General features: G+C 26.2%; 1 protein-coding gene across 6 annotated transcripts in view; it reads right to left on the reverse strand.

Moving 5' to 3' along the window:
- The window catches only part of LOC107452726 (regulator of G-protein signaling 7), a 97,730-nt gene that overhangs the window by 8,634 nt on the left and 69,855 nt on the right, over nucleotides 1-19,241 (reverse strand). For all 6 annotated transcript variants that reach the window (XM_071177685.1, XM_016069294.3, XM_071177684.1 and 3 more), the window contains 6 exons: nucleotides 18,791-18,872; nucleotides 15,409-15,492; nucleotides 15,234-15,295; nucleotides 10,793-10,906; nucleotides 8,903-9,106; nucleotides 1,094-1,312 (listed from right to left, as the gene is read on the reverse strand). In XM_071177685.1, the coding sequence (XP_071033786.1) occupies nucleotides 1,094-1,312; nucleotides 8,903-9,106; nucleotides 10,793-10,906; nucleotides 15,234-15,295; nucleotides 15,409-15,492; nucleotides 18,791-18,872 (765 nt within the window). The remainder of the gene's footprint in view (nucleotides 1-1,093; nucleotides 1,313-8,902; nucleotides 9,107-10,792; nucleotides 10,907-15,233; nucleotides 15,296-15,408; nucleotides 15,493-18,790; nucleotides 18,873-19,241) is intronic.

The following is a 19,241-nucleotide window of genomic DNA, read 5'->3' on the forward strand; positions in this document are numbered from 1 at the left end:
AAAATTAAAGAAAGCCAAAACTGAGAAACATACACTAGAAAAATGTAAATGTCTTCCTATACTAAGAATAACAAAAGTAGTGTGAAATAGGTCATCTGGATTTAACTCCCAGTAACTGCAGTTTCTAAAAAAAAATGCCCCTTAAAAAGCATCCTAAAGTTAATGAAAAAAAATTTTATTTGTATTATTTTTGCAATAACTCATTGCTAAGTTCACTTAAAACTCATTGTTTCGAAACTCATCAATGGAGATTTAATTATAATAATGTTTGTTATTGTGAATTTTTTAAAACTATGCAAAGAGATTTAACCTAAAAACCAAAGTATTTTTAACTTTGAGTACAATTAAGTTAGACAGAAATGCTTAAGTTCAACAAGTTTTTTAAAAATATTTATGCAAATTAGAGAGTTATATGATTATTGCCATACTCTTTCTTGTAGATCAGCATAAAAAGTTATGTACAGAATACCCTTCATGCAAAAAAGTCATAAATAATACACAAAAAAATCATAAGGAGAATGTTTTTTCATAATTAACACTAATTCAAATTGAGTCCTAGTAATATTTGTTTCCTGTTTTCAGTTCTTTTAATTTAATATCCTCTTTTTTGTATAATTAACATTTATACATAACTACTGTATTTACCATGTAAGCTAAATTAAGATGACGAAAAATGCCAGCTTAAGCTTACATGTTAAACAACGTTTTAAAGAAAAACATAGCTTATAATATTGACCAAATGTTTGTTAATATTTTTCAATAAAAATTACAAATTCAAACTGAAAAAGATACCAATTAACCTTTCATGATAAACAATTAATTCAAAACAAAAATATCTTACAATATTGACCGAAAGCTTGCTTATAATTTTTAATGAAATTTACAGCTCCTTCTGTTACAACTCTTAAAACCACCTTGGAATAGCAAGAAATTTGAGCAATAACATGGAGAACATTTGAAACAATTCTTTTTTAAGAAAATTGGTAGCATTTGTATTAAAATTACAAATCTTATCACAAAATATAACTACTTTCTATAATTAAATTTCTTTATAAAATCAATTGCTGTACAAAACTATCACAAAACGACTTACTTCTTCTTATGAGATGGATGTAAAGAATTAAGGAGTAAATTTCTGTAATGTTCAGATCGAAGAAACCTCGGGTAGGTATCTTTTTCCATAAGGGAATAAACATGAAGCAGTGCAGAATCAAACGTGTATCGAGTTGGTTTTTTCATAGCTTCTTGCACACTTTCTATTGTGCTACTATCAAGATTTACTTCACAGGGAGCATTGGGACAAAGGAATTCACTAGAATTGAATAAATAAAAGAAATTAATGAAAATATTTATTTACTTTACGAATTCAAAATTTCTTTGAAAGTGAAAATCAACAACAATTAATTTATAAACACAGAAATCGATATTTGTTTAATCCATGAATGAAGTCCATTGCAACTTACATATTTTTTTTTAAATAAACTACTTCGATAGTTATGGAATTTCACGGCAAAGAGATTTATCTGTGTCACTTTAGAGTATAAACTATTTATTTAATCTATGGATTAACCCCATAGCAACTTACATATTTCTTTAAAAGCCATTTCAATTTATCAATGTCTATTTGAAGTATGAAAAGCAATTTCTTACACAAATGGAAACAACTTTAAAAATAAAATGTGCAGATATTCCGAGGAAATGAAAAAGAAATAATAAGGAGTATGTATATGCATAAAAGAGTAAAAATATCAGGGGTCTGTCCAGACATTTTGTAAAAGGTCCGTTTTTGTAAAATTGTGAAAAAAATTACTCGTAATATGTGAATATAAAATAAACGTTATTTCACATTCTTTCAACCAGGGTCCTGCTTTCGTGAATTTGTGCAAATAGGGTCCTGTTATTGCAAAAAACTTTTTCAAAGTGTTTTTAAATTGTAAAGACATACAAGATTATGCTCAACACTGTAAAATTATAATAAAAAAATTAAATTTCAAGAAATAAACAGCAATTGCTGCTACTAAATTAGAGATGCAACATACAAATACTTGGTATTTAGCCTATACTGCTGAAAACAGAATATTCATTTCGGACGAATAAAGGAAGAAGCGTCTGACGAAGACAAAACTTAAATAGTTTGTTTACGTTTGTCTTTCTTTCCCCCCTTTCCGTTGAAGGGTTTATTCGATAAACAAAACTTAATCGGACCCTTCACAAATTTGTTTATCTTTATTAAAAGATAAATTATTTTGTGAAGGAAAAGATAAATTATTTAAAAGATAAATTATTTTGTTAACGGACCCAAATTTCTTCTAAACAGACCCCTGAACATAAAGCACATACCATAATAATCAAGTTTGTAAAATAGTTTAAAAACAGTATAATTGAATTTGGGATATCTAATACTGAAAATTATAACATTAATTAGCCAGTTGTAGAAAGACAATTTATCTTTTTAAATGCATTAAGTACTGGCCAATTTTCGCTATAACTCTCTTAAGTGAAAGTAACAGATAACCTATTGCCATGGAAACGAAAGTAAAACCTACTGTGGAAATATTAAATAAATTATGTTCTCCAAAACCAAACCAAAGTGACACAGCTAACTCCATGTCCCTATTCCAAGTGACTTATCTTCGTTAGCATGCTAGTCTGGTATTGAGAAGAAATCTTGTGAAATTTGCAGAGAAGTGTTGGTAAAAACAATATTCAAAAGTTAAATAAAACAAATATCATTACATGTTTTCATGTGATGTGCTCCTTGATTTACATAAAAACATTTAGATAAATGCACAAAACATAGATGTTAGCACAAGTCAAGCAAAAGATAATGTAAACTCATTGGGCTGGATATTTTAAACTTGAAAAATTTCACGGCGTTGCAAACTAAAAGCATATTAAAACAAAGTGATGAGCATGTAATGTGTTTCTGTATCAGCATAGAGTTTCAAATTATAATCTACAAATCCTTTGAGGTAAAATAAACTGCATAATAATTTAGAGCATTGACATATTGCAGTGTCCTAAATTAAATTGAACTTTCAAGTGTAACATAAATGTTATATCACAGCTTAGAACTTCACAGACAAGTCACAAAAAATAACTTTAACTTTTCTTAACTAATTAAATTTACCTTCCCAATCAAAATTGTCGATTTTTCCCTCTGATACAGATGCTTGATTCCAACTTATATAAATGTTACACTTTGAAGAAATGCTTATAAAACTTAGTTACCTGCCTTTTTAAATGCTTAAACATGAAACAATCTCATTAACAAATAATTTAATTTTTTAATTAGGGGTTTTTTACGAACAAGAAACAGAATATTATGTTTCTGTATACTTCAGAAGTATAAGAATACTTTAGATTCTAATTTTTTATAACGAATATGCAAAAATAATTAGAATTTAAAATTTGGCACATCTACACACTACAGTACAACTTGTTCAACTGTAATTATTTGCATACAGAATGTATTTGTGCATTAATACAAGTTATTAAAAATTATTTGTCACAACAGAAATTCTTTTTTTTTTATCATAAGAAATTGGACACAATTTCTAGAGAAAACAATTTTATAAATTTTCATAATCATTTCCTTTCATTTATTTTTAGTTTTTCTTAATTGTTTGCTAAAACAACTTTTTGAATCTCAAATTGTGTCACAACAATATTTTGCAACAAGACGTTGTGTAAGAAAGTGAACAAAATTCTATTATCACTGCATTTTCTTTCAATTCTGATTTTTGTTGTTCTATTTCAAATTATTAACAATTTCTTTTTTTAAATTTTGGTTCCAAAAAAAATACACTATCTTAAGAGAGTTTCTGAATCACAGAATGTTGCACAGTAAAATACTTCAGCTAAATTTTGGAATTTGATTTTTAAAAAATGCATCATCTTTCAATACAAATATTTTATCAAAAAGTAAACATGTACTACCCAGGACAGGGTTTAAGCTGAGTCTAAAAATTCATTAGCAAAAAAGCTAAAATCCGAAAAAAAGTTTTAGCAAAATGCTAAAATGCCATTAGGCTTATAAAATTACTTTATATCAAACAAGTACTGTAAGTTATCTGACAAAGAATAGCTTAATGTACAAGAATATCAAAAAGAATACCTATAACAAAAAAAAACACATTTATTATTTATCAAAACATTTTGGTTTATAATTAACAATCTTCCTTTCTTTCATGTTTGCCCATTTTACAAATGCTTCTTGAAAGNTCTTTTGATTCTTGATATTGAAAGTACAGATTAAAGTTTTAAGTATTTTTTTCTCATAATATGTTTACAATATCTTTGACATTATCAGATTTTCTATAAGGAAATTTTGAGGAAAAAAAAATTTAAATGAGTACACAAATTCTTGTAAAAAAATTTAGCTCAACTTATCTATTTTGGTATAGAATAAAAAATGAATATTTTAATGTAAAAATATATAGATTAAATATTTATTTATTTTTTGATGAATGACTAGATTTATAAATACAATCTGTTGTATTTATTTTGTCATTTTAAAAATCAAGAAACCAAGAAAACCAAGAAAAAAATCACAATTTTAAATTAAAATTATGGTTTGGTAATTGAAACTTTGTTTTAATCTTAAAAGTATTCTTCAAATTCTCTTTTTCATTTAGTCTTTAAATTTCAATCATTTGCTTCAGAATGGTTGCTATGCATTTAAAGCTATGTATTATAATGAAAAAGTGTTTTAGGTAGTATAAAGTCTAAAAATATAAGAAAGATAATTGGTTTGCAAAAGCATGAATAGAAGTAAAAATATTAAAAACTAACGGGCTGGCAAAAGCATAAATAAAATAAACGCATGAAAAGATAAATTTAAATAATTAAAGCAGACGATAAAATTAGAACACCAGAAAGTTGCTGATTTTTTAGAATTAGTTTTGTGTGGAATTTGAGTTTTCATATATTCCGTTACGGGCACTTTATCTAGTTGTTTTATAATATTTTATCTATCCCGCTACGTGTGAGTTTCCTTATATCCCGTTACGTGTTTTTCTTGCTGTTTTATGATCTTTTCACTATCCCGTTACGGGGTAATTCATATTTGTTACTGTTTGTGTTGTTTGTAAATAAAAGTTTTTTATAAAAAAAAACTGAACAGTTCTTTAATATAACTTGATATGCTACAATATATATATATATATAAACATATACAAAGAGAAACATATAAAACATAGAAAATATATATAAGAAAACATACAAGCATTAATTTCTTATTTTTATTCATAATTTAGATATCTTTCTTTTTGTATTCTTGTCATTTAGTACTTTAATATTTTTTAATTAAGAAATTCTTTTTTAAAATGCTGGGCTAAAGCATTATGGTTCAAGTAATATTTAAAAATTAGCTAATATCAGTTGAAAAAGTTTCTCTTTTTAGTTTGAGGATGTTAACAATAATGCTTTATAAATTTAACTGTAATTCTTTTATCAAGCAGACACATTTACAATTTCCTTCTCGTTTTCTCTTTTAACGGATGCATTAAAACTGGCTTTTATGAAACTTCCTGAACAATATTTAAGACTACTTAGCTTTAAAATATTGCCTAACATATTTTTCTTTAAAAAAATAAATGACTAGAACTTAGCGATAATGTTTTATTGTTACGATTTATCTCGTCAGTACAATGCATTTCTCGTCCAAACAATATATTATTCTTATGTAAGCAGTTTGGCTTAAATCGTTCGCTTAAAGCAGTGTTTCCCAAACTTATGACTTTTGTGTACTCTTTCTAAATTTTTCTCAACGCTGTGTACCACTGATAAAAAAAAAAATTTATTTTTTTAGTATAAAAAATTTCACAAAAGTTAAAAATCACAACTGGCTGCTGACACCATTAATTATTAACTGTTAACTCTGCAAAAAATAGCCAATAGAAAAATATGTAATCGTAAATTTTGATGGTTAGCTTTGTTTTTAGATAAATGTTTTGAAATTTTCTTTTGTTGCAAGATATTTTGCATAAGAATGCGTACCCCTGCTAAACTGTTTCCTAAACTGCTTAGCAGGGTACATTAAACATACCATTCTTTGGGAAACGCTGACTTAGAGTATAAATTATTTGTTGAATCTATGAATTAGCCCCATAGAAACTTACATATTTCTTTAAAAGCTATTTCAATTTATCAATGTCTCTTTAGAGTATGAAAAGCAATTTCAGCACAAATGGAAATAACTTTAAAAATAAAATGTGCAGATATTTCGAGGAAATGAAAAATAAACAGAAAGGAGTGTGTCTATGCATTAAGGGGTAAAAATATAAAGTACATATTATAATAATCAAGTTTGTAAAATAGTTTAAAAACAAAATAGGTAATTGAATTTGGGATATCTAATACTGAAAATTATAACATTAATTAGCCAGTTGTAGAAAAACAATTTATCTTTTTAAAAGCATCAAGTACTGGCCAATTTTCGCTATGACTCTCTTAAGTGAAAGTAAAAGGTATGAATTACCATGGAATTGAGAATAAAACCATTTCTACAGTGAGAGAATTAAATAAATTATGTTCTCCAAAACCAAACCAAAGTGACACAGCTAACTCCATGTCACTATTTCAAGTGACTTCTCTTCGTTAGCATGGTAGTCTGGTATTGAGAAGAAATCTTGTGAAATTTGCAGAGTAGTGTTGGTAAAAACAATATTCAAAAGTTAAATAAAACAAATATCACTACATGTTTTCATGTGATGTGCTCCTTGATTTGCATAAAAACATTTAGATAAATGCACAAAACATAGATGTTAGCACAAGTCAAACAAAAGATAATGTCAAAATTCGTTGGGCTGGTTATTTTAAACTCGTATAATTGCACGGTGTTGCAAACTAAAAGCATATTAAAACAAAGTGATGAACATGTAACATGCTTTTGTATAAGCATAGTGTTTCAAATTACAATCTACAAATCCTTTGAGGTAATATAAACTGCATAATAATTTAGAGCATTGACATATTGCAGTGTCCTAAACTAGATTGAACTTTCAAATGTACCATAAATGTTTTATCATAGCTTAGAACTTCACAGACAAGTCATAAAAAATAGACTAATCTAAAAACTTTACTTTGACTTTTCTTAACTAATTAACTTTACCTTCTCAATCAAAATTGATGATTTTTTCCCCCTGAAACAAATGCCTATATAACTTAGTTACCTGCCTTTTTTAAATTCTTAAATATGAAATAATCTCATTAATGAATGATTTTATTTTTAATTAGGGTTTTTTTATGAACAAGAAACAAAAAATGATGTTTCTATATACTTCAAAAGTATAAGAATACTTTAGATTCCAATTTTTTATAACGAATTTCACACGACAAAAATTCATATTTTTTTTATCATAAGAAATTGAACACAATTTCTAAAGAAAACAATTTTATAAATTTTCATAATCATTTCCCTTCATTTAATTTTAATTTTCTTAATTATTTGCTAAAACAACTTTTTGAATCTCAAATTGTGGCACAACAATATTTTGTAACAAGATGTTGTGTAAGAAGGTGAACAAAATTTTATTAACACTGCATTTTCTTTCAATTCTGATTTTTGTTGTTCCATTTTAAATTATTAACAATTTCTTTTTTTAAATTTTGCTTCTGAAAAAAATACACTATCTTAAGAGAGTTTCTGATTCACAGAATGTTGCACAGTAAAATGCTTCAGTTGAGCAAACTGTAAAGCATTTCTAGAAAGAAATATAAATGATGAGTTTTTTATAACTTTACTATAAGCTTTAATGAAAGATTAAACAAAATATTTAGCTAAATTTTGGAATTTGATTTTTAAAAAAATGCATCATCTTTCAATACAAATATTTTATCAAAAAGTAGACATGTCATACCAAGGATGACCACATTCGAGACAAAATCAAACTTCTTCATTTCTCATGGTAAAATTTGAGAAACATGTAATTAAATTTATTAAAAGATTATAGATGCTAAATTAAATTCAGGTAAAAGTTTTACAACAGTTAGTATTTAAAAAAAAATTAAGTATATATTGTTTGAAATTTATAACTGGAGAATTTAAAGAAATTCAATTTAAAAATAAATTATTCCTAAAAAGAAAATCAAAACAACAAACACAAAAAAGGTGCTAATTTATTCATTAAAATACCAGTTCATGAATAATTTAGCAATTTTTAAATATGAGGTCAATTTTTCCTAGCTGTAATAGAATGACCATTGTAAGCACAAAAGTTTTTATTCATTTCGAAAGCACTTCTAAAAATCATAAATACTTTTATATCTTATATGTGAAGTTCAATTTACATGTTGTGACAGTCACAATTTTAAATAAAATTTATCAAAATAAAAATCAAACATTAAAGCATATAACTTGTAATCACTTTAAATGCAAAAATTTCTAAAAAAAAAATAATAATAACTCTAAGAGCTATGGATATTGAATATGTGGAAAGAATACTCGAAAAATATATTTAAAAAAAAAAAAGAATTTTGAGAGTTTATAGTGAATTGTCCCCAAAAATTCTAGGTTTTTAAATGTAGTAACATTTCCAAAATCCCAGAGAATTCAAATTTTCAAAGTAAATGGCCAGTCTGTTCACACCAAACTGCCATAGTCTTCAAAACATTTATAAGTAGTAACTAAAAAGTTTTTCTAACTACTAGAAATTTTAAAATTACATTAAACCTAAATCAAAAAAAAAAATTTAAATAAAAAGCATGCATTAAGGACTTAGTGAGACAAAAAGCTGTCAACCTGCTCTCAATACTTTTGCTTCATATCACAAACAATAACATAAAATTCAGAATACATAAAACCTAATTTCAAAATAAAGCAGATGAAAACAAATAATTTTTTCTGACCAATTACAGCCACAAATATAACATTTAAAAGAAAGAAAGTGCACAAAATTACTTGTAAATTGCTTGAACTTTTTTCTCGATATCTGTCTTACCACCACGTCTTAGAGACTGCACTGCTTTCCAAAACAGAATATTCTCATGACTATATTCTGTTTGTAGATATCGCTCAAATTCTTTAATGCCGGTAGGATCATTTAGCAAGTCTTCAAGAGATATTGCCCACAGCTTTACTCGTTGCTCTGTTGGTACTAAAACCCTTAAAACAAATTAAAAAACTTCATTTTACTAACTTTGACATCAATACTTCCGTAAAATCTGAAGATAACTAAAATAACTTTCGAAAAAACAATTAAAACCATATATTATAGTTGACCACCAGTGATAAGGTGGTTAACTATAACATACGATTTTAATTGCTCTCACCATTGTTATCACCATTATAGAAAATATTAAAGTTTTACTTAACATTGCGGCATAATTTGATCATTTAAAAATTATTAATATAAATTTTTAGTTATCTCTAGGACACAAATAAAAATGTATTAGTTAACAATAAAAAGTAAAAGATCTTCCACTGAATTAGAAGAGATATGTTAACTTTATTATAGTTTAAATATAATAATATATTTAGAATAGTTTCAATAGAAAACATTAAGTCCTTTCATAAATTAAGTCATTTTTTGCTAATTGTTCTGATATTTCTCCTTAAAGGTATTTTACTTTTATACTTTTAAGAGTATATTAAAGCAATGGTATGATCTGTTCTGTTGACATAAAATCATATATAAAAGGAATCTTACGTCACTACTACTCAAGCAAGAAGACTAGATGACTTTAAAAGAAAGACAAATTATAGTAGACATAAATCCTCATTTTTGAAATCAGATTACACTTTGAAATGCACTACATTATGAAAACACTCTTCCAAAATAAGTTTTAAACCAACAATCAATCCTGTTTTCCTGAATCGGAGTTTTCGTATAAGACTTTTGTATATTTTGCACGTTTATTTAAATAAATAGCATCACTCTTTCATTATGCTTGTGCCTCTCTTGGAGTTCTCACCCCCATAGTTTGAGAACATTGGTTAAAAGATACTAAGAAAATCTCATTAATTAATATCTTAAAAAATTTTGAAAGGAAGAATAGAAGATAATTATCTTAAAAACAAGAACAATTTTCACTACTAAAATATACTTTAATTTTTTAAGATCAATCAAGTTAAACCGGTTCAAGTAGTATTATATTCAATCCAAAATTAATAAAAATTAAAAGAGCAACATTAATTATATAGAAACATTAAAATTTCGACATTAAAATTAAAATGGTAACATTTAATGCATTAAAAAAGTCATTGCTTATGAAAAAATATATATTATTTCATAGAAGAACTCAATACTGTTTTTAAACTTGTAATCTACATTTTATTTAAAGTTAGGTAACAGTATATTTTATTTTTAACTGCTATTATACAAACAGTTTCTCATATTAACCATAACAGAAAAATAAATTGCTAAATACATGTAAAAACGTTATTGATTTCATAGCAAGAGAAAATAGCATTCGCATATTTAAAATCAACTTTTTTTTAAAATCAATTTGAAGTATATTAGCGCTTGTCCAGAAAAACCAGAGTGAACCACTAAATTAAAATATGAAAAAAAATCTGTTACATTTACACAGTAAATAGTTAAATTTACACAAACATAAAGCTGCATACAATTTCATTTTCGTAGCAATAGTACTTTCTGCACAATTAAAAACCACATTTAAAAAATAATTGAAGTATCAAAAGTTGGCTGTAGCAACCACAACATTACAGTGAACAGTAAAATTAACATATGCGATTTGGCAATTTTTTTAAATATAAATAAGAATATTTGGAAATGTAAATGATTACAAACAATATTTATAATCAATATTAAAATATAGAATTATTTACTCTCGGTTATTGAGTGTCCATAGTGTGGGATCTTCACTTATCCAAGGATTAGAAGGCAACACACCAACAATAAAGGAGTCAAATTCGATGTATTCTTGACAGTGATTTAGAAGACTAAAAAAAAGGCACTCATGAGTATAATTTTGGAAAAGTAATGATCAGCATATACTAGGGAACAAACAAACCTAAATAAACCCATGTTTAACCTTTTAGTTGGGAATTACTAATCCCTCTCTGTTAAAGCTTGAAAAATCTTTAATGATTCCACCTTTATTTAGCTAACTGGGTATAAGCAGTTCTAGTTGATTTAAACCCAAAACCGATTTTTACATTACACATTATTATACTGAGAAAGCGTGTACTCTACAATGGCTCTTAATCTTAAAAATACATTACAATTATCTTAATATAGTACAAAATATCGAGCAAGGGTTATTTATGTATTACCTATTAATATATAGCTATAAAAGCATAGATAACATAATTTTGGGCTTCATACAAGCTAGTTGGAACTAGTTTTAGGCATATAAAAGTAGAAATATGGGAGATTCTTCTGGTGTTGACTGATTAGGATAGGTAATCCATAAATTGTAATGGATAGATAATTCAAAATTAGGATATTTTGCTACAGACAAGTAGCCATTTCTAGCATTTTTAACAAAGGCTACTTTTTAAAACATGTGGCCATGTTTTCAAATGATAAAAATTTTAAACAATTAAAAAAAAACTGTTGATATTAATAAAGTAACACCCTTCTTTAAAAGCATTTCTCAAAATATTGAAAAGATTACAAGATTCATTTCTAAAATAAGGAAAAATGCTAATAAACAGGCATAAAATAAAGTAATTCTCAAAATAGTACAAAATATTCCTTATAATTAGATATTTATTAAAAAATATTAATAAAAAATACATGGTGTACATTTTTAATATAAAAAAATGGAAAACCTGCGGCAATTGGCAAATTTTTAATGCACATTTATTATATTTAGTCACCATGTGGCCAATGGAGCCCTTTAATTTTGCCTTTTAGCTAATCTCCATCCTAGACAATTAAGCCAAGGTTTATCTTTGATTCTTGCTTTACTTGCAATACAAATAAATAAATCACTTCAACAAAAAAAAGATAAAATTTTCATAATACTATAGAAATATAATTATTATGGATAACCTGTAAGAGATGAATTTAAACTAAGTCTTTGAAAAAAAATTAATCTGTATAAACAAACAATATACACAAAAGTTATATACATTATTGTATTTATTTCAAAGGAATTTTTTTTACTACTGTAGCAATGTGTGAGAAGTAAAACAGAGTATGTTTTTTAAAATTCTACATTATAAACATTAAAACTGATTTCGTGGTAATATAAATTTTTAAAAAGTTGGTTATGTACAATGAATTTTGAAATAAGAAATTAATTTGTTCCAAAAAATCAACTCTCCAAGCTATGACCAAGCAAATAAAGGCATATTTTGAGAAATTATTGCTCCCTTTAGTATCTCTCAAAAAGATCAAGAACAATTGTGATAAGAGCATCTGATCACTTGAATGGAATAACAGCAGTTATGGTGTTGACCAGTTATAGCTAGCAGGAATGTATTTGAAATAAAATATTAAAACTGGGATACTAAAAGAAATTAATAAAAGATAAACAAGAAGTGAACTGAAAAGAATTGAGTAAGTAGTTTCGGTAGTTGGAAAGAGAAACCAAGCAGAGTTTTTCATTCATAAATATTTTTCTGAAATACTTAATAAAATAAAATTTAAAATAGCAAATTAAAATTAAAAAATAAAGGCAAACAGATTTTAGATGGTGCATAAACGTGGATAATGACTGAAACTGGTTAATTTTAAAATCTGCTCAGCTACTGAATACTAAACAGTTCTTTTTTTTCCCTCAATTTTCCAACAAGATGGCTTTCATGCTTGTAGCATGGAATCAGTAATACAGTTAATTAATAAAAATCAGTGCATGAGAGCTTGATGAAAATTTATGACACTAATACCATTAGTAGCTTTCATGTAGGATAAGTTTCCTTTTGCCATTTGCCTACAGTACTAATGGTAACCAATTTAAGTAAGAATACAGGGTCAATTGTTTTGTTACCATTCTAGAGCAAGTTTCAACTCAGGGTTGCCAAAATAGACAACAACAACAAAAAAATGGTTGAAAAAGGATTTAAAAAAAGATGTCACCAATGATAATGTCAATAAATTTTATTTTAGACTTTATTTTAAATAATTCTAGCAAAGTAAGTTTAGTATAATTTTTTTTAATTCAACACAATTAATTTTAAACAGTTTTTCTGTGTCTGGTATTGTTACATGAATTGTTTAATTTTATATGCCCTTATTAACTCAAAAACTATTCATACACAATATTTTTTGCATTCCTTTGACTTTGAGATATCCACAATTGAATGCATCGATCAAAGTCACAAGGAAGAGGAAAGGTATAAAAAATAAATAAAATTTCAAAATATGGAGCATCTGACAATCAAAATATTGAACAATTTTTCTCCCAAAGAAAATAAAAGAAACATTTATAAAATAAAATTTAAGCATTAATAAATTAAAATATCTAAAATGAATTTTTAATCATCTCAAAAAATAAGCAATAATAACATACTACAATAATATTTCATTGTTACCCTTAAATAAGATCACAATAATTTTTTTCATTGGCTTAATTAACCCTTTAATTATACTACTGGGATTATTTTTTTACTGAACTTTACAACAGGTTTTCAACTTCATACTTAAATTAATAGAATTTAGATAAGATGTTATATAGAAAATGTGTAAAATATAAAATAAGAGGCATCTGTGAAAAGGTTGAATCAATTTTAAAAATAATTCATTAAATAAAATTCAAGGTGTAAAAATACATTTTACCAAATCGCAGAAAAATTAAATCAACAATTATTGTCTTAAAATATTAGGTTAGTTACAAAATGGATTGTATTATTAATAAAATATAAAAAGATTGTAAAGTATTATAAAATATTAGAAAAATATTTACACTATTTTTTAAGCAAAGAACAAATTTCAATTAAAACAAAACTTATACTTTTTAATAGAAAACTATATGAATATTTGGAGATAAGGAAAATTTTATTTTTAGATACAGTGACCACCAATAATCTAGCAGGAAAAAGGTTAGCCTGGAAAAAACTTCTTCGGAAGGATAAGGCCCACCCTGGGCTGTCGAGCCATTGATGATGGTGATGATGATGTTCACCAATAATAAAATTACTTGATTACAAAATCAGTCACTTTTTAAAATAAAATATGCAAGAACAAAAGCATTTCAATATTAAAGAATGCTTAATAAATTCCTAATTGTTGTTTTGAAAAATGAAGTTTATGAAGAGCTTATCTTTAAAAAATAAAGAACTCACTGCATTTTCTAGTCTGAATAGATAAAACTTGCTATATTCTCAAGTTTTGAAAGCATACAAATAACAAATTTCATTCTGACTCCAACAAACAAGAAGAATAAAGTAACAGGAGTTAATTATCCTTCTTCCGAAAATTAAAAGTCATTAAGTCTTAAAAAGTTATAAAACAGGGAAAATTTTGATGTTATGGAATGCTTATCATCATTCAATATCAATGATCATCACTCATTCTAATAGTCAATATAAGTCAAAACTATGGACAGTGAATGTCAGGAAAGCACTTTATATTTTAAAATGAATTTTAAAAAGAGATTGGCAGTTTCAAAAACTTTCAGAAACATTTAAACCATGTTTAATGTAATTTTAAATTTTGCTAATCAAATAAATATACTTATATTTTAAACTACTTCTCTAAATTAAAAACTGTAACTCATGTCTAATTAAAAGACAGAGGTAGATTCAATCAAAATGAAATATAACTGTAGTAATAATTTTTTTTCCAACCGTAGATACTACGATATGGTTCATAAAATCAAGAGTTCTTGGAACGGAAGTAATTTGAATAGGCAGCAGACACTGTATTACAGTAAATTATTTGAGTGTATCGTTAAAAAATACTTTAGTGTTCAACAAACTTTGACGGTATAATGAGCACAAAAATATAGATAATTAATCTTTAAAATAATGTTGATCAAAAAATTTTACAACAGCATTATTCTGGTAAGTGTAGATTACTGGTAAGTACACAGTACTAAATTTACTACAGATTTAAATCATAGAACAATCACAACTTAAAAAGCACTTAAAACTAAGTAGAACTAAATGAACTTGTAACATGAAGTGTTACTATCTTACTAACAAAAATACACAAATTTTAATTAACATTTAAAGTATTAGCAAAAGAATTTAATCACTTTAAAACTTTTATACAAGGAAAAGTAAATTTAAGTCCATTAAAATAATATAGCTTACACATTATCCTAATCAACAAATAAATAAATTACATCAAAGTGGAAATCAGAAATATTAATAATACCTTTCAACGATTTGAGAAGGTTTGACCCGTGGTTTGTTCAAACTTTTGAGTAACAAGGCTTTCTGTAAATTAACATTAGTGTGAATTACATTAAACATTAAATAAGAAATCAAAAACTCATTCTATTGTAATTAATAATACTATCATATATCAAAGCTGTCCTAGTTATACTTACTTCTCGCCTTAAATCTTCAAGAGTTTTTTTCTTTACCTTTCTGCTTGCTAATGGAGTTTTTTCAAGACAACTAGGAGTACCTGGCTGTAAAATACAAATACTTTATTTCAATAATTAGTTGATTAAAAGTTTATTAATCTTTTATTGCATTTAAATTATGCATTACTTACTGATACATTTCAAATATAAACTCTATATGAAATAAAAGAAAATAAAAAGTGAATCAATTGCATAGAATAAGTGTATCTAGATGTAAATAAATACAAAAGTTTATAAACCTATCACTGATGCTGTTGTAAACAATATTTTTTTAATTATTTTCATTATTTTATTAAATTAAATTATGATCAAAATTTTAATTTTCACCAAACAATTTTTCATTTAACAAAACAAAATCTATGAATTGTAATGTTCCAAAAAATCAATCAAATGCTTCATTTCAAGTTTAATTTTTTATTAACTTTAAAATGTCAGTTATCTCTATCTAAGCATTATCTATAAACATGTATATATTTTGAGTGTAGGAATAAATTTTAAAGAAATATTTCTATAAATAAATTTAAAATAAATTTATAAAAAATCAATAAAAAAGTGGAGTTGCATTTCTTTTCTTAAACTAAAAGTAAATTACTTCTCAGAATAACTAGCTCAATATATTTTCTATCAAAGGTGTTTTTTTTCCTTTAAATTCATATGTATAAACAATGAATATGTTGCAGTTAAATAACGTTTAAAAATAAAATAAGGAAATTTTAAAATAGTAAGTGGATAAGAAAACCAAACAATTTAGAATAAAGACTGTAGTGTCCATGTTTTTGTAGTAACTTTATGAATAAATATCACAATTAAAAACATCGAAACTACAATTATTCAAAGAAATATTCTGTATGCAATAGTTTAGTTTCTCAGACTGATATTTTATGGTAGAAATTAATTTTGAAATATTTGGTTAGAAAAGTAAATAAAATATTTTCTTTTATACATCTTAGTTTTTAGTGGTTGAGTACAACTATTTAATTACACTACTGGACATTAAAATTGCTACACCAGGAAGGCGACACAGCATGAACGTGAAATTTGCAGGACAGGTAAAGCATGAATAACTTATCAGCGCATTCATGCAAAGCAGGCGGTGGTAGCAACACCTACATTGTGTATAAAAGAGATTTGACAGTAAGTTTCTCATACAGAAATTGAATTTGAGCGTAGTTCTTGGGTAAAAAAGTTTTTATGTTTCTTGTAAGGAGAAATGCCTACCAGAAAGTGTCTGAGTTTGATAAAGGTCGAATTGTGGCCTGCTGGAATTGCAGTCTATTATACCGAAGTATTGCTGCTTGCTTTGGTCGAGATCCCATGACTGTTAGCAGAATATGGAATTGATGGGTTCATGACGGTCATATGGAACGCTGTGCAGGATCTCAGCGGCCCCCCATCACTAACAGCTGAGAAGACAGACATGTTATCCACATGACCTTAAGGGATTGTACAGCTGCGTCACAAACCCTGAGTCAACAAATGGAGTCATTTACAAGACAACAAGTGTCTGCAGAAACAGTTCGACAACGTTTGCAGCAGCACGGACTGTTAGCACGGCTACCATGGCTTTGGCTATGATGGTACTATGATGGTACCATGCTGAATGACTGGCACGCTACCACTCGTCAGACGCTACGGTCGAGAAAAATTGGCATAACGTTGAAGCCGCATTATTCGTATTCCTTCCTGGTGTAGCAATGTTAATGGCCAGTAGTGTAGTTGTATCAATAAACTTTCCATTATTTAATTCCAATGAATAATCACTAACAGAGCATAGAGAAATATGATTTAAAACCTTTTTAATATACAAAATAGTTTAAACAAAATCAAGCAATAAGTAACGTATTGACAAATGTAATGAATCTCAACATCAGCAATTTCAAACCAACAAAATGTAGCTAACATTAGGGTAGCATTCTTTTTTTTTTAATTATCTGTTAGAAAAAATTTACTTTTATTAAGTCCTGACTTGCTGCAAATATGGAAGAAAGTTGTTGGTTTTAGCCATAAAACACATTTTATTTGATAGGAAGTATATTTAAGATTTAAGAATAATTTAGAATCTCCTAAGACACAATTTCTAAAATACAATACACACTTTATTAAAAACACGTTTAACATTTGAGTTGACATTTTAAGTGGGTTACATAGAATAAGAGAAAAGATGTGAAAATACAGCTTAATTTGAAAAAGAAAAGAAAATACTATTTATGGGTAAGAAGTAGAACTTCATTTGTTGTAAACAACATTTACTGCACAAATAAATAAATCTTCACTTCAAATAATGTACTTAAAAGTATGTACAGTGTGCCAAAAGAAAGGACCATCTTGAATAACTTTTGATATAATGATCGGATCTTCTTGTTGTTCTAGTACTCAATCTTAATAGCTTGAGGGGGTAACCTCAAATATGCTAATTAATAAGAGCAGACAATATTTTAAGTTCAAAATCAGACACAAAAACGCACCTTCTCTAAAAAAACATACCCTTTTTTGAAAATTCAGATTTCTGACCCCCCAAAATATAGGGAGTAGCCACAATCTGAGAAATATGGTCTCCATAGTTTGGCCAGGAGAGTACTCCAAAATTTGGACCCTTTTGCGTATTATAGAGAAATACGCAAAAAGTAAAATATGTTAATTTTACTTTTTGCGTATTTCTCTATACCTCGAGAACTTTTTAAGCGAATTGAAACATTCCTGCTCACAATCATAAAATATGCTTGTCCAAAGTTAATTCCATGCAAAAAAAATATTTTTTGTAAACATTTATTCTTTTAATTAATAATGAACGAAAAAATTTTGAATTGTAAGGTATACAATTTTCCCTATTATTTTAAAGAATATAATATTACATGGCAAAATACAAAATTTTGAAAAAATCGGTTGAATAGTTCCTGAGAAATAAAATTTCAAAGAAGTCAGACATTTAAAATTTGATTACTAAGGAACTATTTGACCGATTTTGCTTGAATTTCGTATTTTGACATGGAAAATTATATTTTTTAAAATGATGAAAAAAAGTATACCTCACAATTCAAAATTGTTTGGACCATTATTAAATAAAACAATAATAAAATAAATATCTAATAAAAATTATTTTTGCATGGAATTACCTTTGGACAAACAAATTTTATAATTGTGAGCAAAAATTTTTCAATTACCTTAAAAAGTTTTCAAGGTATTCCATTCCTTTTCAATAACACAATACATGATACAAAAGCTTTTTTTAAAATATATTCAGCTATTTCTTCAATCATAAAAAAATATTTAAAAAATATTTTGTGACACTTAATTTATAAAATATTTTTGAAACTTAATAATAGAAGAAAAAATTTTTACTTACTGGAGGCCTATGCACGCGCCAATATGACTTTTCTTGACTGTCCAAAATCAATTTATCCCCTTTTTTTCTTTCCTTTGATAAACTACATAAACAAATTAAAACACATTAATTGGCATTATTAACAATTATTCCAACATTGAACAATCAAAGAAATATATATTTCAGAGTTTTCTTAAATTTTGACCATCAAAATCTAAGAAAAAAAGTCTTATCAATTTAAATGAACTTTGTGTAAAGAGTATATTTGATATAAGTATTTTTGACTGAAGTAAAACAAAAAAAAATAAAAATAAATAAATATAAATAAATAAAAATAAATAAATGCTGTGGTTCACTCTTGGCACAAAAAGTAAAGCCATATGTATATAAATTGTTCTTGAAATTCCAGATGACTTCAAGGAAAAATATTTATAGCAAGAATAAAAATATAAAAAAAATATGAGTAAAATAT

The sequence above is a fragment of the Parasteatoda tepidariorum genome, chromosome 2, assembly GCF_043381705.1.
Source record: "Parasteatoda tepidariorum isolate YZ-2023 chromosome 2, CAS_Ptep_4.0, whole genome shotgun sequence".
Lineage (NCBI taxonomy): Eukaryota > Metazoa > Arthropoda > Arachnida > Araneae > Theridiidae > Parasteatoda > Parasteatoda tepidariorum.